Source organism: Cajanus cajan, chromosome 10, assembly GCF_000230855.2.
Source record: "Cajanus cajan strain Asha chromosome 10, NIPB_CcT2T_4, whole genome shotgun sequence".
In the NCBI taxonomy this organism is placed as follows: domain Eukaryota; kingdom Viridiplantae; phylum Streptophyta; class Magnoliopsida; order Fabales; family Fabaceae; genus Cajanus; species Cajanus cajan.
Window position 1 is genome coordinate 3490478 of NC_138526.1, and position 27996 is coordinate 3518473.

Consider the following 27996-nt stretch of genomic DNA (forward strand, 5'->3'; position numbering starts at 1 on the left):
AGTATTGTGTAAAAAAGTTGACTGCTCAACTTAGCAGGCTAGTTTCTTCTGCGGTGCAGAATGTTTTGGTAACATTAAGCTCCTTAAGTTTTCAGTTTAAAGACAGAATGAGGAATCATGCTATAAAGAAAGACATTTTAAAAGGACACTGAGACCAAGTGAGAAGTTACATCAAAACTTAAAAGCCAAATGCCTTGTGGTGTGAAGCCAAGCATTTAACCTTAGTATTCATATTTAGTTTGTCAAAAAGTAATCTGTGTCGGATGAGGTTGATGATGTCTGAAGTTGTGACTCCTCAACGATTGTAGTTGACTTTCCCAAAGCTTTCATTCCTTTACAAGACTTCATGTGTTTGTGCATTTTCTCAGGCTTAAACGACTTCCCACATTGCCTGCATCACCAAGTCTTATTTATGGTCTCAAAATTCATGATTATGATAAAGACGTGAAATAGAAAGTGTCTCGAAACATGGGCATCGAGTACTTAGCTCATACTACCATAATCACATTTAATTAAGATGCATGAAACATACTTAAACACTAGACCCCGCAGCCAAAAGTTGTTAAACATCACAATCTGCTAATTAATGTCATCCTTTTTATATTTTATATTTTTTTGTTACAAAAATTAAAATTATTAATTCTGGCTATATTAATCCAACCATCCGAATCTTCACTCGGTTGGTCTTTTTGTTGGAAACTTTTGCCACTTGTCGTTTCAGTAGTACGTCACACATTTTGATTGTTTATGCTTATTAAGACTAATAAACAGTCAAGTGCAGCCACTGGTCACCATGCACCTCCATCAATCAGGCCATGATAAGTCCTAATGCTGTATCCTATTGATCTTCAATCACTGTGCTAAAATATCCTCCACAAACATGACCATGATATTTCATGCACAATTTCTCCTCTCACCATATTGCTGAACTAACAATTGAAATTACTCAGGTGACATGTTCAGTCACTTACGAGCAAATTGGTCCACCAAATGGTTTGCTAGAAGTTTGATTTATCAACTCCCCTAACTTTTTCCTTCTCCCGGTTGTTTCTTCTCCATCAAAGCTTTTTCTGCAAGAGAGGGTAAAATAAATAAAACAGAACTAAAGAAACCAAGCAAATATAATATTAGGATCACAATTTAGAATATTCAAAGCTCAATTTATAACTGACCTTGCCCCATATTGTTGTTTCTGGTGATGAGTACTCCAAGAAGTCCCAAAACACCTGGCTGATCCTCCCAATTTGTCACCCTTACAAATCTCACCCTTTATTTCAGGTATGTTGTCAAGCTCCTTGGAGAATTTTTTTTGAGCAGGGTTCATCAGGACCAGGGCTGCATCATTTGTTTCCACCGTGCCACAAGTAATCCAATTGCGGAACACACTAGAAACTCTAGTGGAATTGCTTCTGGTCTTGGTAAAGGAAGATTGAGATGATGATGATGATACAGTGGACAAGGATGAATCAGGCGAGTTAGTTTTGTTCTGGTCATCTTTACGGCTACCCTTCTTACTCAACAGATTGTGATACAAGGAAGGCAATGTGCTAGTCTCTAACTTCTCTTGCTTAATTTCATTCAAACCAACTTTGCCTGTTAGCTCTAAATGCTTCTCTTCTTCAACCTTAGAAGAATCATCATCAGTCACAGATGACCTGTCTGAGCTGAAAACCAATGAGTCCTGGCTGATTTCTGATGACCCTTTTGTTGGAGTATCCGTTTTCAAATCCGGGTCGGGTTGAATTTGAGGTTTTTCTGCTAAAGATGGCTGCTGTTGTTTGTCCTCTACAACTTGTACTTGAGGACATTTCCTCTCAGCATGGATGTCACAAACAGTAGTTTTCTTTTCATCATGTGGAGTTGTTGTTGCTGCATTGTCCAAAAGTAGAAAAAATTAATGAGGCTTTTAACATTCTTGGAAAAGTGTACATGCTTTGGAAATGTCCATGGATGGAAATTATGGGTGGCCATACCCAAATATTAATGTTAACAACAAAAGTGGGAACAGTGATTATCCCTGAGTACATACCGAATGGGGTAGGGTGGATTTGTGATCCTTTGAGGACGTATTCATTGTCAGAGATGGGGGTTATGAGGTCGTCATCCAACAAGTCTTGCCACACATATCCACTCTTGTACCTTCTGCCATTCAATAATTGTTAGTTACAAATTCATCATACTCACATATTTAGTTAAAGGCTAAAAAAATGGGGTAGAGAAATGGACCAAAGCAAGGATTAGAAGGGTATGACTCAACCTCTTGTAGGACCAAGCAAAAGCCTCAGGCAAGTCTTTTCCTCTCAATTCCCCAAGCCATCTCTTTACATCTTTCAAATAGATAAAAGACAATACAGTTAGATAGTAAAAATCACATTAGTCACAATTGAAATGAATCAATGATCCATGGACACCAAGAACTCATATACCACCTTGAGAGAAAAGATAGAAGATTGTAGATGTGATAGATAATATGATGTGACAAGAGAAAAAAAGAGAGAAAAAAAAGAAGAAATGTCAATTAAGTGTCTGTCCTATAACTGGTGTTCATATATCACTATGTGCAGAAAGAACAAGAGGTAGTATAGTCAGAGCCAGATGCATAATAGGCTGACATAGTCGGTGTTAAAATAATGTTTGGCCGGTAAAAATTATATCCTATCGGTACAAATTAGTTTTTATCGTCAACTTTGGAATATTACGCGAATGATGTCCATGGACAACAAAGATGCTGAAGAGGCTAAACTAGAAGAATGAGAATGAAGTAAAGAACATAGACAACTTACCTCTTAGATAAACCCCATTACGAGCAAGATGAAGAACACGAATTAGATGAGGATGATCTGAACGACCACCTATGTGACTAAGGAAGTAAATGATGTGAAGCCTTCTTACTTCTCCTCCACCTCTAGCTTCCATTCCAATTTCTCTAGATTTGTTGTTCTTGTTGCCTTTGCTGCAATAAGCACCACCAAACAAGTACTCTTCTTTTGAGGCACAACACAAACAACCCTCTATTGTTAACTATGCTATCTTATACTATGATTCAAAATATTATATAAAACGAAGAAAAAAGCAGATAACATGGGAAAACCCACAAGAGATCTTTGTCTCTCTGCCGGCCTGCTACACAAGGAACTGACATAACAACAAATAAACCTTTGTGTCTAATAAAATATTCATGATTTCATATCATTATCATATAATATAAGGTTTATATAATGCAGGCCTGCTAGGTAGCTACATGAGCATACATGGATTGGTTATTTTTTAACAAGAGAACAAAAACTTTTTATCTCGCAAACATAAATAAAAGAATGAGAAACATCGAGACTAGAGAATACGAAGCAAGTGATTGGTTTGTGCAGTAGAATGCAGTTACCTTTACCTCTTGTCTCTAACAGAGAGAGAGAGAGAGAGAGAGAGAGTGAGAGAGAGAATGTGTGAGAAAATTGACCAGGTTTTCAGATATATAAAGATTTAGTTACGGAGTGGAACCAGCTTCAGGGATCATCTGATTTCTCGCGATGTAACGAATGGATAATAAATGTGTAATAGTCAGCTTTTGACTCAACATCATTGTTCCCCAAAATGTTCATTTCTGTTTTTTTTTTTTTTACTATAACCTTTTAAGGATTTTGTTCATATATTTAATATTTTTTTCTCTCTACAACTTGTTATTATTGTTTTATTTGGATCATCACAGATAATATTGTTTTGGAATATGGGAACTAACTGCAAATGTTTTCTATCATATTGTTTCTTTTTCTTTCTAACAGAAATGTTGTGTATTAAAATATATACTTAATTACTTGGTCAATACTGCATGGATTTACCATTCTTGCCTATAGATATTTTCTTTTAATCGGAAAACTTCTTTTTATGTACTTGAGTAATTTTGGTCATATAATAATTATTATTGTTGACTTTCTAAAATTCAACAAACAAAAATCAGGGTAAACCAATTGGAATTATCTCACTGAGATGTCCTAATCAATTATAATTAATGGTTAAAATTCTGAAGTCTATGGGAATGATTTAAGAAAGCATATCACTTTGCCTTGGTCAAATAATAAAATTAAATGACATCTAGAAAATATGTTATTAAGAAAACAATTAGTTTTTGCACACTATTTTATTAAGTAAGCATAGAAAAAACATTATTAAAAACAAGAGTTTCATACCCATGTGCTTGTAGTGAGTCAACTAATAAAAATATTTTTTTATACGAATTTTAAGATAATTATTTAACAGTCAATAAACTTATATTATCGATAGATGTATTATTTATTCAAAAGATTTGAACATGAAAGAGTTATTTACAATTTTTTAATATAAGAGACGTGTATTTCAAAGGATAAAATCTAGAATTATAAAATCAATTTGATATTTTAATAATTTTATACTTCCTGCTCCCTTTATCTCAAATCTTTAGTCATTAAAACTTTTTTGTCTCAAAATAATTGACTTTTAAAATTTTAAAGATTAATTAATACAATTTATTTTCTTGATTATATATTTATTTAATACATAATGTCCTTCAATTATTTACTTTATTTGTTTACAACAATGATGATATTGAGATATTAATCAGATATTAAATAAGGGTTTTTTTTTTTTAAATATATTTAGTCAATATATTACACTTTAGTTTAGGAAATCCTATATTTCTTAAGATTGAGATTATTATTATTATTTTTTTATCTACAAGAATTATAATGATAGCAACAAGTTTAAAATTTGAATTTTATGCATACTATTTTACCTACACACCATTATGTTGATTTTAGTGGTTAAGAGCTAGACCTAAGTTTTCTTATACACATACCCTTTTTTTTTTTTTTTTTTAGGAAAAGACATCCATTGCAAAAACACACCCAACTTTAGATCTAAACCTAAAATTACTAGTTACAAATTACAAATAAATATATAACAAATACAGGGAAAAGGATATAAAACACTCCGATCATTTATGTTTTGCTGACAGCCTAACGCAGATGCAACAAAAAAGAAAAGCAAACCATTGAACAAAAACCAAGTTGACTTAATTCGAAAGAAAAAAAAAATGATGAAGACAAATAGATGACAAAAAAGACACTAAAAGTGGGTAATGAAAAAATTTGACAATTTGAAAATACCAAATGGCAATATTGGCCAGCAAGTACATTATTCTACAGAAATCATATAAACAGAAGGGAGGAAAATCGTGAAAGAAAAATTGCAAACATAATGGTCCAAAAAACAAAGCATTTTCTTGAGATATTGACCTTTTCATGATGTGGAGATCATCCTTTGTATAGTGTGGGTAGCCTTGTGGTGATTCCATAGCAATTGAATCCATGACACACAAGTTTTGTTTTATCCCTTTTGTCCTTCTCCTTCAACATCACATTGCAATTTTCATCAAGAGGAGCCATAAATAAGTAGTTGAAATACAAACTAGGAAACTAATTATTCTTTGAAAACAATTCAATTAGAGATTGTCACCTTCAATGAAAAGGAATGGTTCTACCATGTAATTCTAAACATGCATTAATTACATCTTTATCTTTATATCATTATGTTTTATGTGGCAAATAATTTCTTCATTGCAAATAAAATCGAAACATGAAACATTTTCTTACTTACTTATCTTAAACTTATTTAAAATTTGTGCGTATTTATTGTTCTCTGATTTTATCTCTTCCCTTTGAGAAACGGTGCACAATTTTCTGTTGTTGTTTTTCATTTTTTTTTATCAAACTTTTGCTGTCATATTTTTCTCTTTTTAAAATTTCTAATATAATAGCTGGCATGATCTCTTATTTTGCCGAAAAAAGAAAATTGGGACCATATAGTTTAATATAACCAATTGCATGAGCATCTTATGAAAATAAGGAAAGAAAACTGTTGGATGAATATTTATTAAATCATGTGATTGTGAACCTAGCTTGCCAATGGAATTTAACAATCATATGAGGAGGGTCAGCGAAATAATGGAAATATTGCTGCTTAACTAATAAACAGGAGCCGTAGACAATGCAACAACCTACTAATTCATTAAGACATAGGTCAATTTAAAGAAACAAAATATTCTTAATGAAAGACATTGCAAATAAATAAATTAAATGGGTCACCAAAATCTTGTACTCCTGTGTTTATTTCTTCTGCTTTTTATTTAATAAGATATATCTAACTCTTTTTTACTGGGTCAATTTATATAAAATTAAAGTGATATCTTTTGTCGTGATTGTATGTCTAAGTTTGATATCAAACTCCAATTTTTAGTTAAAAAATATAAGTGTATATATTTTGGTACTCTTTTGTGATTTGATTAATTAAATATATTTATGCATTCTCAAACTCAAAAATTACTCTATCGAAAAAACTCTACTTCATCAGTTCTTGAGTAATAAAAATAATTCTCAAAAAATTCTATAAGAAATATAATATATTGTAATATATAAAAATGTCACTATATGTATAAAATATCGATCTAGACATAAATCTATTTAACATATAATTAGACACAATTTTAATTTTAAATAAAATTTGACAACATATATTATGTGTCATTATAATATATCTATACTTATTCTTTTTAATAATATATCAACATGTATTGTATTTATAGTATAATGATAAAAATAATTTTTAATAACAAATATCATGTTACTATAAAATATGTATCATCATATGATAATTTTTTTTAATAGTAAAAACACTTATTGAATGAAATTTAATTAACATTTTAACCTAATTTGCACATTATATACTTTAATTTCATCAATTTTCTAGTGGTGGATACAAATTAAAAAGGTGAATCAAATTTCATACCATCACAGTTTAGTCCAAAAATACTTTATAATTATGCTATGAAATTTAATTTGACATTTTTATCTTTCTATTTTTTAAAATGTTAACACACATAGGTACATATTTATCCATTTTTCTAACTAATATTATATTAAAATTTCCGAGAAAAGGATCTTCTGTAACTCAATTTTTTTAATAATGAATTACATTTTAATTAAGTCCAACGAGTTTAGTTAAAAAATGTTCCATCTATTATATATGTTATAAAATTTTGATATTTTACTTTTTGATTTTTACACTGTTCTCAGACGTAGATTATTGACATAATTTTTATCCGTTTCTCAAACAAGGAAATTATATTAATACTTCCGAGAGAAAAGCTTCTTCTAACTCAATGATCACGTGTGATACACAAATATTCGAAGAGTTTATAAGTTTATTTGACAATTTATAAGCTAATTTTACTAAAATAAATTTGTTTAATATAAAATTTATAATTTATTTTTATAAACTAATTGAAGTGACAACTTATGATTCTCTCTTCAAAAATAAAGGAGAAGGCACTATAGGAAAAGGAAAGCATTAATTTCAAACCTCTAATTTTGTACCGGATAAATTAATGCTATAAATATCCTCCATTTAAAAAAGAAAAAGAAAAAGTTATTTTTTACACAAAAAACATGTAATCAATCACAATTTTGGTATTAAATTAAGGAATTAATGAAAAAAGTAACAATAAAATATACATAATATTTTTGGGATACATTACTTATAGGGAAAATAATATTTTTTTTTCACAAAATATTATTAAAATGAATAATTATTTCTTTAAAACAAGTTAAATCAACCATGTAGTATTTAAGACTTCTTTTTAGGGCGAATAAACAGAAGGCAAGAGAAAATTGAAAGATCACTTGTGTTCAGGTACTGCAAATGGATACATTTAATGACAACCATGATATATAAAAGATAATAAGAAAATATAAATATAAGAACCATAATTAAAAAAGAATTAATGAAAAAGATAAATCTGTTACCTCTTTCCTTTCTTGAAAATAATATATAATATTATTCAAGTGATAGAAGCATTGTTTTAAAATCGGACTGGTTGAGCTAGAATCGGTGGTCCAGTTGGTTCGAACCTTGAGTTGGATCAATTATGTATTTGACCCGTTTTAAATTGGAGTGAACCTGTCAATTTTTCAGTTCGACTAGTGAACCGGTGGGTCAAACCAGTTCAACCACACATTTTTTTTTTAATTTTTTTAAGGGATCACAAACCACAAAAATAATAATGGGAATTGGATCCTATTAATGAATGAGCAAAAATTCTTATTAAACATAACAATGACTACTTGTTCTAATATATTTGTTTGTAATAAATGCAACCTAAATAACTTTTATAGTATATTATTAATTTTAAATTATATATTTAATAATATAATATCTATGTAGATATTACATATATTATTTTGTGACATGAATTGCAAGTATATTATATATGTACATATTATTTATATTTTTAATTTGCATTAGTATATAGTTTAACGTATTTTTTATGTATTTCTTTATGTAAAATAAAAATAAAGATAATTTTAAATAAGATGGAAATTAAAATTTAAAATAGGATATGAATTTATTGAATTTTTTAAGTATAAAATATATTTAACATGGATATTTTTTTTTAAAATTAATAAAACTGGGTCATGTGGTGTAATTAGTGACCCACATGTTCAACCTTTGACCCACTAATCCAATATCCTAATCGGTTTGATGACCGGTCCAGTTTTTAAAACTATGGATAGAAGGAAAACGAAGCAAGTGTTTATATTAACATACCCTAGTGCGAAAACAACACATTACATCATGCTTCTACATAAGAAGAAGAATTTCGATGACAATTTCGTACATATTGTCAACTTTATTTATAACGTTATAGTTTTCTTAATTATGTATATGTCTGTAATTAAGATTGATGTTTTATATCATTTTATAGGTTACTACGAGTTGTTCTATGCTATTTTGTCTAAGTTAGGACGAGAGTTAGAGTTGAGATGACTCTCGGCATAAGTTATAGAAGATATAACTTGAGTGTTTGAAAATGATGGAATAACACTAAGACCAAGAAGACCAAGAGGTGAAATATTGAAGGAGGCAAGAGGAATGTGTTAGTGTTGAAAAACCATAGGAGGAGTGGGCCTACTTTTGGGCCTTAGCTCCTACGTTTTCATTAACATAGAATTTATTCTTATTTCCAATTTTATCCTTGTCTTTAATTTTCTAATTTTACCCTTGTATTTTGGGGTATCTTAGTCATAGGATTTATTTTCATTTGTATTTTCCATTTTACCCTTGTATTATGGGGTGCTTTAGATCATAGGATTTTATTTTTGGGTTAAGGTATTTGATTAGGGTGAGAAAAGGGCTAGACGCATTTTTGGTGGTTTTTGGACCTATTTTTGGACTTGGAAAGGCTTAGGCCCAAGTGGAGAGCACTAGATTGCATGGTCTTATCATGCACCTAGATGTAACCTAACCAAACCCAAAGATTCCATCCTTGGCCACCAAGTTGCATCTAGGGTTAATTTGGGTTTCATTTGGTGTGCATTTGGCATTGCAAATTTCGGCCATGCAACCCTAAATGCAACCCTAGATGCCTCCCACTCTTATAAATATCCTAGGCATCACACCTTGTAAATACTTTGGATGTTGAATATAGAGAGCCTTTGTGCCTTTATATCATTCCTTAGTCACCCTTAGCTAATTCGGCCACCTCCCTCCCATCTCTACCTTGAGAGAAACAACCCTAGAAGTGACCTTCATCATCATGAAGTGAGCCAACCCTAGAGTACCTTCCTCAAGCATTTCCTCAAACACCTTCTACCCAACCTCCAAACATTTCCATTTCCGCCTCATTCCTCCATTAAAACGTCCCTTGAGGAACTTTGATCCAAGGAGTTCAAGCATCCCTTGCCATTGTTCAACATTCCTTCTTCAATGGAAGCAAGGATGCCATCATGTGGTATCTAGAGCCTTGGTTCTTCAAGGGTAACATCTTTGTCTCTTTAAATTCGGTCATGTCTACTTTGAGTCTCCTTGTTGTCTTCTAAAGTTGTGCGTCATTGAGTCATCATCTTACCTTATGTTCATGATTCATATTGTTTCTTTCATGTGTTGATTCATGCCTTCATCATTCTTGTGAATCATCTTGGTGCTTTAGGCTTCCTTGCTAGGGTTTCTACCAATTTTTCTTTAAATTTAAGTTGTTGGAAAATTTTGTGCTGCATGATATAATTGTTGTGATGCAAGCAAAGTCCCACATCATTCAAAAAAAAGATGGACATGGGTTTATATACACACATTGTCTCCATTGGTTGAGAGGCCTTTTGGGTGATGTCCAAAAGCAAATCCGTGAGGGCTTGGGCCCAAAGCGGATAATAGCTCACTAATATGGAGACATGTGTATATGTGTGGTAACCCCTTCCGTGCACAACAAGTGGTATCAGAGCCGATGGTCTAATCAGGTGACGGACTCGACGAGTATGATGGCTGGCAGGTGGATCCAAGTTTGGGATCCCTTGTGTCGAAAGTCTTCCTAACGGTGGGTTCATGTGGAAGAGAGACTTCCTGGTAACATGGAGGGTTAAGAGGCGTGTCCCGCTATCATGAGGGAGGTCATGATGGAGTGACGGTGCAAAAACTCTAAGCGTGAGTGAGCTCTGTGGGGCCACCATCGGATAATACTCGTAGTTTCCGTTGCAGGGGAGGGTTAAACCGTGGTCCTTTATTTGAGGGGAGGATTGTTGGGATGCAAGCAAAGTCCCACATCATTCAAACAAAAGGATGAACATGGGTTTACATACACACAGTTGTCTCCATTGGTTGAGAAGCCTTTTGGGTGATGTCCAAAAGCAAAACCGTGAGGGCTTGGGTCCAAAACGGACAATATCTCACCAATGTGGAGACATGTGTATATGTGTGGTAACCCCCCATGCACAACAATAATGATTTTTTTTATTTTTTTAATCTATCCAGTTTTGTCATAAACTTGTTTCCTTTGAACTACCTTGAAAAAAAATTCCAAGTTTTTATGCTTAGCCATGGAAATGAGTAAAATGTGACATGCATGCCACTTGTTTGATGAAATGGCCACGAGTCCTTGATGTGCTTTAGATAGTCAATCATGCATGCTAATTAGTTCTAGCATGTTCTACATTCCTAAAATATCATGTGTGATTAATTTCTTTGCACATATTTGATCAAAAAAATTTGGCCACTTTGTGTATTCCTTTGTGCACTTGACATGCCTATGTATTGTTTGATGTTTGAGTATGAAAATGAATTTTATGTGCATATTCTTGTTGCTGGACATTTCACATTAAAAACCTTAAGAAAACACTCAAACTTGTCTCATTAAGCCTTTGTAAGTGACTAAGAGAATACTCCAAAAAGTTGCTAACCAAATCAACTTTCACAAGTGTAAAACCCAAGTAAAGGAGAACTATAAATTAAAAAAAAAAGAAGAGAATTCGCTGGACTTTTTGGACCTCAAAATCGTGACCTAGTGAAGTATTAAAAAAAAAGGAACAATGGAAACCAAGGACAAAAGAAAAAGGGAACCTTTGCTAGACTTGTGGAGTTTTGGACCAAATGTCATACCTTAGCACTTGGAGTTATTTTTGGACTATTGGACAAAGCTTAATGGCCAAATGAGACATTAAATCAAACATGTTAAGTGCATCATTTTTCCTTTAAGCCTACTTCATAAATTCTATTCTAGTGCCATTCTAGGACTTATTCTCTTGTGTTCTTGCCTTTCTTAATATGCCTTAATTTTAGTTTTGTGTCTTCTTTCTACTCTTAAGTTTGTCTCATCAATTCCACTTGAGTTTAACCTTTTTAATTGCCTTTTTAGTTTTTATTTCTTGGCCTCTTGTACTCTTGGGTTTTGGTTCCTTCTTGACCTAGGTGAGGAAAACTTCTAAACACCACACACTCTCTTGGTGGATTGAGTGGAGGGGCTGTCCGATTTGAGTTCAAGGAGCTTTGGAGGATTACACCAAATCAAAGAGTGCAAACACCATTGAAAGGCTAACCTTGGGTGTTCCATGTTAAGGGGTGGAGAATTGAAGACTTGAAGAGTTGCAATTTTCTTTCTTACTTGTTCTTTCTTGTTAAATTTTCAGCCTTTTTTTATTTCGGGCCTTTGCTTTCATTCAATTTGGGTTGTAATTGGCCATTTTAAACCTCTTAGTCTTAGGGTAATTCGATTAGTGCTTGTGGGAGTGGCTTGAATACCACCATGGTCACTTCAAGCTCCCACCCTAGGGAATCCGACTAGCACATGCTTTAATTGCTTTCTTTGCATGTTTTATAGCTTTGGTAGTATAACTTCTTAGGTTCTTTTACCTTGCTTGTTTCGTTTTAGAAGGCTACAATTTGCCTACTAGGGGGGCATGCACACACACACACTTAAATTTTGTGCAAAAAAAAATTGTTTTGTGAGAAAAGTGTGAAATGACTTAGTGATTCTTACTTGAAAAGGCTTGGTTTTTAAGTGATTCCTTGTAGTCCACCTCCCTTGATAGTTCACTTTGTACACTTAGGCCTTTTCATACCAATCTTGCACCTTGAAAACCTTTTGTGAAAACCTTTTTACCACTCACTCTTTGTGAAAACTTTTTGTACGAATCTTTTTACAACATATTGTGAAAACCTTTTCTTGATCAAAGATGAGTGATCACTCTAGTATACATGGTCATAATTCCTATAGTAATAGACTTAGTGTTAGGGATGAGATTAGGGAATTGAAGGAGTACATAAGAAAAAAAGAAGAGGAAAACATAAAGAGAGAGGAAGACATTAGAAAAAGAGAAAAAGAAAATGCAAAGAATAATAAGGAAATAAGGAATTTACTTGCAAAGTTGGTAGAAACTAGTGGATCCCAACCTAGGATTGTTCCAACTAGATCTCAAAAAGCCAAAGAATTTAGAGTTCCTAAGAGTATGAATGAGAAAGAAAATACAAAAAGAGAGGAAGAACTTAGAAGAAAATAAAAAGAAAAGAAAGAAAAAAAGAAGAAAAGTATAGAGAGGGTTAAAGAGTGGTTAGAACAAGAAAAACAACAACCAACACTCTTAGAGAAGAGTAAGGAGGATAATGTTTCTTCCAAAGGGCTTATGCTTGAAGAGAGTCACTTTCCCATTGAAAATGATTTAAAAAAAACTCTCTTCATTCATCAAGACCTTATCACTTTCTCTCACGTTGCCGCTAGTCATGAAGTGGAGATTCAAAAACAAATCATTTTTAAAGAAAAAAAATCTCAACTTCAAGATTTAGTGAAGAAGAAGTGGACTTCACTTAGTCCCACTTCTTGTGCTACTTCCTTGGTGGTACCCAAGGAAGATAAGCCTTCTTTCTTTAAGACTCTTTCTACTTTAGTTATCTTCATAAAGCACCCAACTTTTGGTTTGTATGGTTTGTTGGATACATCTCATGGTGTTGTATCTTCTATTTTTGATCTTCAAGGAAGTTCACACTTATTTGAACTTAACTCGGTTACTTCCCTACAAGACAAACTTAGATTATATGAGTTTTCTAGACTCCTCTTAACATTTTTTTCTCATATGTATCTAACAAATTATGCAATAAAAAGTTGTTTAGGTAATTTTTTAGTTAAATTTTCTTTATTTTCCAATACATACCTAGGTCACTACATTGGGTACCTCCAACAAGATATTTTAGTTTTTAGGACTAATGCATTAGTGTGCTATAGATTTAATCTTTTTACCTTTCTAGGTTTTAGTTATACACCTAGACTTCACCATGGGGAGGATCCTATCCTTAGCATTAGAGAGTCTAGTCATTTTAGTTTAGACAATCTTTTTAGCATTTTTAGTGGAACTCCTCTTAGGATACACTTTCCATTTCTATCATATACTATTGCCTTTAATGCCTATTTTTATGTTTTTGTTGGTCATGATACCCACCATGAAGAACCTCTTGATTTGAGGTCAAATCCTTTTCAAGAGGGAGGGAATGATGGAATAACACTAAGGCCAAGAAGACCAAGAGGTGATATATTGAAGGAGGCAAGAGGAATGGGTTAGTATTAAAAAACCATAGGAGGAGTGGGCCTACTTTTGGGCCTTAGCTCCTACGTTTTTATTAGCATAGAATTTATTCTTATTTCCAATTTTACCCTTGTCTTTAATTTTCCAATTTTACCCTTGTATTTTGGGGTATCTTAGTCATAGGATTTATTTTCTTTTGTATTTCCCATTTTACCCTTGTATTATGGGGTGCTTTAGATCATAGGATTTTATTTCTGGGCTAAGGTATTTGATTAGGGTGAGAAAAGGGCTAGACACATTTTTGGTGGTTTTTGGACCTATTTTTGGACTTGGAAAGACTTAGGCCCAAGTGGAGAGCACTAGGTTGCATGGTCTTATCATGTACCTAGATGTAGCCTAACCAAACCCAAAGATTCCATCCTTGGCCACCAAGTTGCATCTAGGGTTAATTTGGGTTTCATTTGGTGTGCATTTGGCATTGCAAATTTCGGCCATGCAACCTTAGATGTCTCCCACTCCTATAAATACCCTAGGCATCACACCTTGTAAATACTTTGGATGTTGAATATATAGAGAGCCTTTGTGCCTTTATATCATTCCTTAGTTACCCTTGGCTAATTCGGCCACCTCCCTCCCATCTCCACCTTGAGAGAAACAACCCTAGAAGTGACCTTCATCATCATGAAGTGAGCCAACCCTAGAGTACCCTCCTCAAGCATTTCCTCAAACACCTTCTACCCAACCTCCAAACACTTCCATTTTTGCCCCATTCCTCCATTAAAACATCCCTTGAGGAACTTTGATCCAAGGAGTTCAAGCATCCCTTTCCATTGTTCAACATTCCTTCTTCAATGGAAGCAAGGATGCCATCATGTGGTATCTAGAGCCTTGGTTCTTCAAGGGTAACATCTTTGTCTCTTTAAATTCGGTCATGTCTACTTTGAGTCTTCTTGTTGTCTTCTAAAGTTGTGCGTGATTAAGTCATCATTTTACCATATGTTCATGATTCATATTGTTTCTTTCCCAAGCTTGTAGGAGGAGAAGCAATTTTCGGCCAAGGAGGAACAAGGCTAGCTAGGCGGATTTGGCTCATTTTGGCTCCTTGAATTAATTCTAAAAATGTTTGGTTTGGTCTAGTTAGGTCCATTCAAAAATGATGAGACCTAGCTAGATCAAACCTATGAAAAATTAGGAGCAAAATGAGTCCAATATGTAAAATTTTGCCTAGGCCCAATTCTGGCCCAATTACTAGTCACACCGTCAAGCATTGCTAAATGCCACCCCACTTCTACTACTGAAAAAATAAAAAAAAGAGTGTACTTCAAAATTAGGTTAAATGGAGTCAAAGTCTCCAAGTAACCTACCCTAGAAATAATATACAATGATCTATAAAATGAAATAAAGTGCCTCACAAATACAAAGGCAAAAATAAACCTATACAAGAAACTACTATATTTACAAACATAGAAAAAGGTCTTCAAAATCATCCCATTCCTCTTGGTTCCTTTAATGTATCACCTCTTGGATTTCTTAGCCTTGACATATTTCCATCATACATACTAGCTTTTGAATGGTTGTGTTTGTGTTCCTTGGACCTTGATGTTGAGTTCACACGTAAGTCGTGGGTGGGTCATTTAGTGCACCCTTACCTAGTGCTGGAATGATGCATGGTATCTTGAAATTAAGGAGAGAGCTAATTACATAGTGAGTTTGGTTGTTGCAAACCAATGTTATGGGAGGCTTATATATACCCAATTGTTCTATCCCAATGGTGATATTGAACCTTTTGGGTTTATGTTGATGATACTTCAGTTACTAAGATAGTTACTATCTGATAGGGTTGATTTGAGTAGATTGCTCATATAGGAGATTTCCATTAATTGTGTGTGATGTTGCATAATGCAAGTAGGCACATTGATGTTAAGTATGTTAAAATTATATATCGGATCAATACTAGAATTTAGAACATCATATCAATGTTTGTCAATTGCTATAAATCATTTACCTCTTATAGACTTCTTCATAGTGAATCTGTTATTGTCTATGCACTCACTTGTGTTCGTGAAAAATAACTTTTCTACCAGACTCTTCTCTACTACAACTGCCTCTTGAATGATGCAAAAATGATAGTCATAAACTTAAAGAGTCTAGTGGGATTTTGTCCTTTCAATTTTTGAAACCGTAACTTAATATCTATCCATCACAAATATTAAATTAATTAAACTGCATATAAAAAACTTAACACACTTACCTATTAGGCTTGACCGAATAATTATATATATACTTACATAGTGATTCCTAAATCCAAAATTAATTTTCACATAATAAAAATTAGCTTACTAGGAAAATATATGCCAAGTAACATTTAAGCCATTTTCATAAAATAAAATTACACCAATTAATAACAGCCAGATAAATAAAACATCTAACATAGTATACAAGATGTAGGATATGATGATGAGTTGTGTTTTGATTGTGCATGAATTCCCAATGGCAGGATATGATGTTGTTTTGGGTAGTTTGAGGCTCGTAGTTGTATGCTATATTTATTTTTATATGTATTTCTATATTATTATATCTTTTGTTATTGTTTATTAAACTTATTCTGTTCTTTGTTGTGTTGACTACAATGATTATATCTTGATATATGAGTAAATCGAGTTTAGTTGAAGGATAGCTTGGAACTATTGTAATCATTTATATGATGGTAGAATTCTAATATAAAAAACAAGTACTATTAAATGATGTGACAAACAAATATAAATATCTATATATTATTGAACAATGAAATAAAAGACATTGAAATATGTTAGTTATAACATATACTAAAAGAATAACCTTCATTTTATGTGAGTAGTATATTTGAGATGATTGGTCTTTGAAACTTAATTAAGTGAGGTGTTGGGCATTGGTTTAGTTCTTAAGGTCGGGAAGATTTCTCTATTTTTCTTCTTCTTCTTAGTTATAGTAGTCTTAGAATCATGTATCTTGATTTATGGGGCCGCGCAAAAACCAGCCACAAGATGATGTTTGTGAGTTTGAGTATACTTCATAAATTTACTTTTAATTTATTTCTTTTACCTATATAAAAATTTCTATTAAAAAGTTTACACAAAACATATTAAATGTCACTTTATCTTGTTTCTATTTTACTAATACTAGAAAACTATTAACACACATATATATATAACACATGGAAGTGTTTTTAAACTAAATCATATGGGATAAAAAGTTTACCCATTAAATGTGTGTCTAGCTACTCTTAAATGGATGAAGAATATATCAAGGTGTCTATGCGGTAGCATGCACAATATAGAGAGTAAAAACATCAAATTTCACAACAAAGAAGTAAAAAAAATGCTTTTGGATTAATTCACAGAAGAGTACATTATAGCGTCAAATTTCATATTGCATGCGATTAAGTGTTTTTGAACCAAACCACTTGAAAGTAAAGTACAATTAATTGGCCAAAGAAAAATGATTTCATATGCAAGAAAATGATACAATTCTTCAAAACCACGAAAAAAATTACCATAACCAAATGAATTAGAGCTAGGCATACATTGCATATGATAAACATCAAGAAATAAGGAAAGAAAGAAATGTAATGCTCACCTGATTGATGGACAAACCCACAGGAAATTTTAATGTGTGTGGTTTTCCTTTTTGTTAAAGTGGCTTAGACAACTCTCCATTGTTGAGTGTGTTTATAAGAAGATTCAACAACATTATTTTATGGAGATTTATATGACTATTGTATAAAATCGAAGCAGTGTAGTTTACAAGTAGCACGTTCCTCTCATGAATAATAGCTGCAAATTTTCATAATAATAATTAAGTTAGCTATAGTAACGTAGAAGAAAATACTTCAAACATTCTCCACTTTGACTTAAAGATATATATAGTTAGTAGTTGATCAATGTACATTCACCTTCCTATTGGGGATTCAAACATTCTAAAACATTGTGGCCTTAATTAAGAGTGAATCCTTTAGATAAAAGCTTATGAATGCGTTTGCCTTTCCTTGGAGAGAAACTTTGTAGAGTGATAGGGGCAAGACGAGTAGTGTCCCCACTTTTATTAATTATAGAAGAATGTACATGATTTTCTTTAACTTGAGAAAAAAGTTTCCCTTCTAGATGACGTATAACCAAAAGAGATGAAGACCAAGAAAATAATAATATAATAAAATCACTCCTAATTTTGTAATTATCTAAAAGCTATAACAAATTAAATGTGTAACAACAACCATTTTTATTTATTAACTTGTTAGGAACAACTAATACAAAATCAACATATAATTTTGAAATAGTATGGATGTGATTACACAAAAATTACCCACTTGAAGAAATGGTCCAATTTCGAAAAAAAAATTATTCATTAACATTTCATACACTCAACACACAATCCAATATATATATTTATCCATACTTCAAACCCATTATCCTCAAATAATAAACAAAAAAAAATTCTTTTATAGTTAATAAACCAACATTATACAATCCATATAAATAAAACAACAATATAACTTATAGGTCTTTTAAATTCAGTGACTTAGGGACACTGAACTTATTTTCCACACCTTTCAAATTTATCATTTGAGGGGCTATAGTTTGTTTGAATAAATAGATGGACAATAAGCATGTTTTCCTTTTAGACTTGATAGAGAGTTGTGACCGTTAGATTGAGGTCTCTTAGGATGGGTGGTCATCTAATTATTGGGTTCATTAACACGTACGTGTGACTCTCTTGATCATATAAGATAATGAGCACAAAGTTTGATAAAGGTTTTAATTGATTTTAATTAAGACTCTCTAATGTGTCTGTTCTCTAACATCAAAATCAAAAACTCGATAAAAGGATTAAAAGATGTTGAGACAAGTGGATTAGTACTTATATTTCTTAATTAAAAATTGATCTTTAATATGTATTTTGAACATAAATCACAATAAAATATCACTTTATTTTTAAATAAAGAAAGAAAAAGAAATATAATCTCGAACTAATAATAATACAAGTAAATCAAGTAAGAAACTAATAAAAGTTGGTCCAATTGGTAAGGAATGAATTCATATCTTAAAAGGATGGGAATTTGTTTCCTGCTACCGTAAAGATCTTGTTGATCGGTAACTTATAAATACATTTATAAGTGTTTATGTTATGATGCTTAATTTGCAAAGATTTATTAATGTATTAATATAAGTAATGGCTAAAGCAACCGCAATTGAGGCCGTAAAAACCTTAATATATTGCAAGTCAATCACTCCCCAAAACTCAAACTGATAAGAGTCAAAGTCTACTAGTATAGGATTAGTCCAAATGGACACCAACATGAGTTTAGGATCACATATAGTAAACCTTTCAATACCAAAAAACTCTAAAGTAGCCAAGCCGAAAAGAAATGTACCAAGACCCCAATTGTAAACTATATCGCCAACAGTTCCTATATGCTTGGATCATTGTGATAATTAACAAAAACCCCACAACATAATAACTTATCACTGCTTTATATAGTTTTATAAATAGTTGAATTTGGTCAACGTATTATTGAAGTCTTTGTCTTGTCCCTTTAATTTGTCATCACCAACATTACACTGCCGTTTTAATTAGAAAACACAGACTTATATATAAGTAGTCAACTAGCTTTACTCCTTCGTTGTTTACTGCTTGATGAATATAATATTAATTATTATATAAATAGAATATGAATATTCTTAATTAGTTATTTATCCATTATTAGAACATTATAAAGTAAATATTTACTTACAAATACTATTATGTACATCAATAAATTTTGTTAACATTCATTCAAATGTTATTATGGTATTGGTTGAAAAATCTACCATGGGGTGATCGTCATTTATTAAGACGAATTAATTAAAATGAATTTTATCATAATTATTTATTATGAAAACTACTACGATTCTCATGTAACATCACCGAAGAAGACCCTACGAACCAATCCTAACACTGCTATTTTTTGTCCTACTATGAGTTTTTCTAATCTAATGGATTAAAGATTAATCTTGTAGTATTGTGATTGTCACTTAACTTAACAAGTTTTTGCACATGGTTAGAATCAAATAAGAGATTCTCAATTAAATAAATCCACCTCCAATAACTAGTATGCCAATTCACTGGGTTACTAATGATGTGTTCTATAAGGGAAAAGAAATAGAGGAAAAAAGAAAAGAGGGGAGAAGGAATGGTAAGAAATAGATGAAAAATAAAATTTATTTGGTAAAAGAAAAATATAATGAAAGTTAATATTTTAAGAGATTAATAATTTAAAAAATAAAAACATTTTGATTATATTAATTTATTTATTTTATCATTCTCTTCACCCTTGTTTCTCTACTCCTCTCTTGGTCAACTTAGAGTTGAGGTAATGAAATCTATAACTCAAATTGTTGTTATATTTTGAGTTGCATGTGATTATGTGGTTGAGTTTTGGATTTACATAAATTCTATGTTGTGAAATTGGAATTTCTTATGAAGGTAAACTCAAAACCCAAAGTCGTTGACCTCTCATTATTACGGGCATGCATGTTGTATTTGAATTGCTTTGAATTGCTTTTCATGTTTTATAAGTTGTTTAGAATCATTTTGATGGGATGCATGTGAGTTTGATAGTTTTGTTTTGATTTTGGGGCTTATAGATGAGTTTGAGGTGGTTTGGAACTTATTGGAGAATCTATTGAGGGGTTCATGTTCGTAATTCCATGTCTGAGAATCGTAATGGGTGTGACTCGGTGGTCATGACTATGATTGGCATTGTTTGAGTTGGAAAATGTTATAAGTTTCATAACAGAGTCGGTCACGAGCGTGGTCACGATCGAAAAATATGTGTAGTAGCAAAACGAAGTCTCTCATAAGCGTGACAAAATTGTCACCATTGTGATTGCTTTGGGAGTCCCTATATTAATTGAATTATTTGTTGAGGTCTTCATAAAAGTTGTAGCATGTTAGCTTTCCTATGGTCTTGGAATCACTTAAAAATGAGGTCTAGTCTCAAGTTGTGACCTTTTTTAGTGAGCATAGGTCAAATTGTCAACATTAGTAAAACATGTTTCATTCTTTTTTATTTTTATTTTTATTTTTATTTTATTTTTATTTTGTTTTTTATTTTATAATTTTCAATATATTAGATGATGGGGTTAGAACCACTACAAGAAAGACGAATTTTACCGACGAAAAATAATAAAGATGATTAAAATTAACAATCATATATTAAAAAATATCAATAAAATTTTAAATATCATATATTATGATATAATTAGGTAAAATTTTAAATTAGTATTTTATTAATGGTTGATAATTAGAAAATAAAACAAGGATAAATACATTTTTCTAATTTTATATCTTAGATATAAGATAAATAAATATATTAAGTTAATTAATAATTTATTTAAAATTTTAAAATTTAATTTATAAGTATGTAATAATAAATATTTATAATTTTATAAATTACAGTATCATTATAAATTATAAAAATAATATTTTAAAATATATAAATTATTATTTAAACTTTTAAAATTTTGTCATAATATTAATTTTAAATAGAAATAACTAGATTATTAATTATAAAAGTAAGTATATATACAAATAAAGATTAATTAAATATAATATAATTATTATTATTGGTTAATATAATTATTATATATATCATTATATTTTTATAATAGTTCAGACACACCAGAATGAGAGGGATCTAGAGATAGTATTTCATGAGATTGTATAGTTGAGGATGACTTAAATGAATTAATTTGTACAACTTATACTATCAAAATGCATCTACTTTTCGGTAGCTTATCTCATTAGAACTCCATAGTTAAGTGTGCTTGACTTAGAGTAATTTAGGGATAGATGACCTTTTGGGAAATGGAGTCTTTGAGAGGTCAAATATGAGGGGTGTTACATTAATAAATTTATTAACATTAAATTTTTTTTTTGACGAATTTATCCGTTGGAATCACATAAAGATTTTTAAACAATACCATTCCGTCAGTAATTTTCGACGAATAATTACTGATGGATATATCTGTCAGAAATTTTTGATGGATTAAATTATTTTTGATGTTTTTTTTTCGACACTCCTTTTCTCGACAGATTTGTATCTGTCAGAAATTTGTCGAAAATTCTCTTTTTCTGATGTACATTCCTTTTTACCGACGAATTATGTCCATCGAAAATTTGCGTTTTTCTTGTAGTGAACTTGAGATCTTCATAAGAGTTTTAGAAAATCTTCTTATATATATTTCATGAGATAAGGATGAGTTTGGTAAATGTTGTATAACTCTATGTGATATTTTATGTGAAAGTTGTCATTGTACGATAGTTGATTGTAATAAGTTGTATGTTGATACATATTGTATGATGGGTGAACATGGTGAACATGAATATAATACTTGTGTCCACTGCATGTTGTATGATGCATGATGATGATAAGCACTGGTAAGCTATACTTGTATTGTTGAAATTGGTGATGAGCATTGATATATTATGTATGATTGGGATGTTATACTTGTATGGTTGAACTATTGATAGGCATTGGTATGTTATTCTTGAATGAGTTGTTAAACATTTGTGTGCTATATATAATTGGTGTGATTTAATCTCTATATACGTTGACTTGGGGTAATGTATATAGATGATGTATGTTGAGTTGTTGATGCTAAGAATGTTGTGGGCATTCAAACATGTTGATTGACATAGGATTAGAGAAGATGATGTTTTGTTGAAAGTTGAAAATCTCATGTAGGAAATCTTGTTATGCATTTTGAGAGACCAGTTGTTGAAAACCCTCATTGAGTAAGTGTGAAACTCTTAGAGTGGATTTGTTGAGTCACTTCTACGTCCTTAGTTAATGTGGTGTAAAGTATGATGTCAAGGGCTACAACCCTTAATTGATTATTGTAAAGGTTGTATGGTTCCTTGAGGATAATTAGTAGACTAATTTCATAAGTGACTTGGTAATGCATGTCAAGTTCGTAGTACACCTACTAAATTATACTAGTCCTAATGGTGGAACTAGTCTTTTTTAGTATAAGTGACAACACTTGAGAAATCAGATGAAGGATTGGTATTCCATTTTAGTTGTCGATCTAGTCAACACATTAAGCGTGAAAACGATTGACTTGATTCGGTAGGGTTAAACCACTTAAACTACTTAGGTGTGTTATGAGATCTTCATAAGTGAATGTGTAAGGACACATTACTTGAGGTGTTTTCATATTATGTGTTGTTGATTGGTGTTGTTTATATGCATTGGGTGAATATCTTATTGTATGATATGGTTGTGGTGTGAGTTTAAATGTTTGGAGTGTAGCTTTCAAACATGTTGACTACTGTATAATGTGAACCATGAACTGTTGTGTGTCTTGTTTACATGTTGATGTATAGTACAAATATTTTCTTCCATATTTATAAGTTTTTGAAATCTATCTTACCCTTACTTGTTTTGATGGTGGTGGGACTATGATGATCATGATTTTCATGAGAGGAGGCTAGGGTTAGCTAAAGATGAAGGATGTCATGTGGAGCCATGTTGATGGCATGTAGATTGATGTAGTTACTACTTTTGGAGTGATCTTATATAGACGTCGCTTGACTGATGACTTAGGATTTTTATTTTCACACACACACACAGACACACACACACACACACACACACATATATATATATATATATATTTGTGCATATATATATATATATTTGTGCATATATCTAGGTGATGTGAATATGTTAACCACACACACACACACACACACACACATATATATATATATATATATATATTTGTGCATATATCTAGGTGATGTGAATATGTTAACCTTAGATGTTTGAGGTGATTGATCCATAAATATAGTGACCAAGATAGGTTGTTACACATAAAAGATTAGAATGAGAGACTAAATTTATCAATTAACTAATCAAAGTGCACGATGACAAGGAAAGGCGCAAAGAAGATGAGGGAGGGGATGAGGAGGAGGGATAAATGTGTATCATAATATATTTTGAAAAAAGAATTTAATTTGGAAAAAAACTATTAAAGGAGCTACACTTACTAATTAAGTGAGATGTAATTAACACTTTCCAAGAAAAAAATATTTCATCTAGAGAAGTCATTAGCCAACTCAACGTAGAATGCTTAACTGATGCAATACACCCCATGAACTAGTAAGTTAACTTTACCCTTATCAATATTTAAGTGATTTTGGTCGAAACCTAAATTTTTATATATATATATATTTTTTATATTTTTTTTTTTACAAAGAATCCTTGAGTTAATTTCATGAAGAGGCAAGTAAAAGATTACTTTAGTAGAGCTTGAAAAGGTTTGGGGAAAAAATACTTATAACTTGAAAAATTATAGTAGAACTTGGTGGCAAAAAATTATATGTAGCTTCTCAAGGTAGAAATGAACCAATACAAATTAAAGAAATTCTACAGTACCCTTATATATTTAAAGGATTTTGGAACTTTAAAAAAAAAAAATTGACCATTTGATTTAATTGTTTTAATTTTTAACATGTTTATATTTTTCATTTCAATATATATTTTCTAAAAATTCTTAATATATATACAAAATGTTTGGATTTAGTAAATACATTTTTGATTATTGTGAGTCATTATAAATTGAAATTTTTTTATACTTGCATATAAATTATAAGGAGAAAATTGAATAAAAAATTTACAAAATCTCCCTCAAATTCACAAAATAAAATCTTATTGGTTCTTCTCAAAGTTATTTTAATTTTTACAAAACGATTTAAAACACTTAGACCAATATTTGATGAAAGGAAATAGTAAGTTAATTATATAGATCATGTGTTTGTTAAGAACACATCACTTAATGTAGAAGGAAAAAAATGAAAGTGAAAAAAAAATATTTTATATCATTTTTATTAATTTTAAAAATTAGTTGTACTAAAACATTCTAATTTACAAAGATATCGTAGTAACTCCTTACAAATTATTGTATGTTTTATCTTTGTACTTTATCTTCATATACCAACTGACATTGTGTCTCAACCATTTGTCTTTATAAAAATGTTTGATAAAAAAAAACTAAAACAATTTTAATTTGAGGTTTTGGGATCATATGATGAGAGAAGAAATATTGTCTTTCAAGAAGGATTTGTGAGAACCTTCTAAACTACAATTCAACCACATTTCTTGTATTACATTGTGTTTATAGTTTGATAATAGATCATAGTCTCCAAAGGTTTAGCATCCAACAAATGATAGAGAAATAAGATTCACATTAAATATCTAGGAGAATTTATCCTTGAGGTAGCCTTAAATTAAGAAGAAAAATATAAAAATACTAAATATCATTATCACTAGTGCAAAAATCAAGTTTAAAATTGAGATTTTAAGATCAGTTAAGAGAGAATCGATCTTAAAAGTAACGCGGTAATATTTTTGTAAATAATATTACCATTTTTAAGATTGGTTAAATTTTAACCGATCTTAAGATCAATTTTTATATACTCGATCTTAAAAGGTCTGTCTCATACTACTTTTAAGAATAATTATTTAAGAGTCAATGGTCTAACTAGGTAACTGACTTAGTGAGTATAATAGAGTTGACAGGTGGATATGTGTATAAGATTCTTTATATTGAAAGTCTTCCTAAAGGTGTAGATCCATATATGGAGAAGAGTCCTCTTGGTAACATGGATGGTTAGGAAGCGTGTCTTACTATTGTGAGTTCTCGATGGAACGGTGGTACAAGTAAAATCTCACATTATTCAAATAAGAAGATGAATAAATTTATATACATATAATTGTCTCCATTGATTAGAGGTCTTTTGAATGATGTCTAAATACAATAATATCTCACCATTGTGAAAAATGTGTGTGCTAAGAACCACCCAGATGCCCAACATATTTCTCACTTTACAAACACTCTAAGTAAACATTGAATTTATTATCAAAGTCCCAACGCGAAGGTCATGAGAATCGCCACTTCTCGTCCGACATCACAGCAATATCTATATGATTCATAAGTTGAAATATAAATCTTGTAACATCACATAATTGGCCTAATTGTGTTAACTTATGATCTGCTAAGAGGTCCCTTATTTGAGCAAGCCTCAAAACTGAAAACGTTAGAAACATAGCTTAGTACCAACTGGGAATAAATAATCGAGGTATTTGGTTAGGAAACAAAGATGGACATAGGCTAAGGATGTCTTGAGATGCATGTATTTGGCTTTATTCCTACCGTACCAATGCCGTAGTCCTATTGCACAAAAGTCCCAAGATATGTAACATGCATGGAAGCAAACTAAGGAAACATAATTGGACCTACTTGATTCTGTTATTTGGTTTCTTCTTCTTGGAACTGATCAACTCAATAATCGATTTTCTGTATCCCCTTAATGGACAGCCTGTTTTGACATTACAACTACATGTCACCATGTTCCAATCAGTGAACCATTAGTTCACCAAGACACCCTATTTCTCACATTCTCTGCATCCTCTAACTCAAGATATCAAACGCCAACCATTAGGGTCAGCTCAGTAGTAAAGTGTTTGAATATTATGTACAGTCTCAAATTTTAATCTTGCTGTCGTTATTGTTTTTAAAAAAATCATATGTCAATCAGTAGATTATATGTTATTTTATAAATTGCTAATGTAACCAACTTATTAACAGTTGGGTTCTTTGGTTGTCACTATTTTAATGTTTGGTTATATTTGTTTTTCTTTCTTGAATGAAAGCAGTGGAATAATTGATGGCATGCCAAGTTCAAAACATATTCCATGTATACTGGTGATACACCATCATGTCATCATCAATTGACACAACTATGAAAGGAATATTTGACAACCCTGACTTCCTAGCTTTTTTATTGGCTAAAATAAAATCTTAATAACCTTGGACTAAGCAAAGTTTCATGTCAATATCTGCTTCTAAAAGGTAAAATAGAAAGTAGATTCTTTCGATATTCCTATGAAGACAATACTTTGTTTGACAAATATTCCTTCCATAGCTTTGGTGGTTTGATGATCTGACAAGTAGAGATGAAGTTATTCAATTTCTGATACATTTTGGGTTTCTAACATTTTCTTTCCTTTCTAAGAGATTTCAAAACATTAGGGTGAGCCAAAGCAAAGCCGAACAGAGAGCTATTCACTTTGATCAATTTGGTTATTTAATTTTTAGTAGGTTTCTTCACCTTAAGAATAGCCAAAGAAAATGGAGAAGAAAAACTCCACTTAATCACAGAATTTCTACCATGGAGAAATTCAAATGCAAAAAGGAAATAAGAAAATAGATTGGCTGCAGAGATTATGCAGCATCAAGTTTAGAAGCGACAGTTTGGTTGGCTAAGAAGTATGATCGAAGGCTATGCATTGCTTAAACATTTCATTTTCCACTCATTTTATCTGAATCTTAAATTCTTAAAGATTTTGATTTAGAGAAACCATCACTATGATCCAATTGAGACAAGTATTATCCCAATAACATGTATTCTACATGAACTAAGCAAAAAAGAAGAGACCAAAACCAAGCCTCACACATGTAACTTCACTTTTGAACAACGCCCAATAGAAACACATTTTCTGTGAATCCTTCATACCTTCAAGAGAATAAAAAATATATCAGGAGAGTAAGAAAGAAACAGATACCTCTTTTTTCCCAATGGAGGAAGAAACTCTACCATAAAGTGAGGAACTACAATGGAACTTCTGCTTAGGCCACCAAAAAGCTGAGAAAAGAAGCAACACTAGAGCATTTAAATTACAATCTCATCAACGAAAACAAAAAAAGAAAAAGCCAGAATCCATACCAAAGTGGTGAATATTTCATTTTCCTCTGTCACTCTTTCTCGTAGTTCTCTGTTGAGCAGAAAGGTGCAGCTCTTATTTGAACTTCCTTCACCCACTTAGGAAGCAGAAAAAGGAATGAGAAAATCACCAAACATGCTTGTACAAATAACAAAAAAGTTGAGTTTTGTATGGTCAACTTGTCTACCCTGGTCAGAAATAATAATTTCACAATAATGCCCCTAATTTCAGAATAATAAACACACACAAAAAAAAAATCTGAAGGGCAAATTGATAATTCAAATTGCAGTTTTAGTGCCAAAATTGTTTGGCTATTGGAGAAAATAA

The 27996-nt window shown here is 31.3% G+C and overlaps 1 protein-coding gene across 7 annotated transcripts; it reads right to left on the minus strand.

Moving 5' to 3' along the window:
- Window positions 1–10: 10 nt before the first annotated feature.
- Window positions 11–27991, minus strand: LOC109806013 (UPSTREAM OF FLC protein (DUF966)). Of its 7 annotated transcripts, none has more exons than XM_020368340.3 (10): window positions 27672–27991; window positions 27511–27590; window positions 17481–17677; window positions 5265–5375; window positions 2784–2953; window positions 2258–2327; window positions 2030–2139; window positions 1173–1869; window positions 972–1070; window positions 11–391 (listed from the first exon to the last, which is right to left on the minus strand). In XM_020368340.3, exons 4-10 carry the CDS (start codon window positions 5336–5338, stop codon window positions 235–237), a joined length of 1377 nt encoding a protein of 458 aa, XP_020223929.1. In that variant the 5' UTR covers window positions 5339–5375; window positions 17481–17677; window positions 27511–27590; window positions 27672–27991; the 3' UTR covers window positions 11–234. The 7 variants fall into 7 exon arrangements, with proteins under 7 accessions (XP_020223929.1, XP_082920664.1, XP_029128783.1 ...); XM_083064538.1 differs by having other exon boundaries at window positions 2030–2142; window positions 5265–5369; window positions 27672–27976; XM_029272950.2 differs by having other exon boundaries at window positions 2030–2142; window positions 27672–27976.
- Between the last annotated feature and the right edge of the window lie 5 nt (window positions 27992–27996).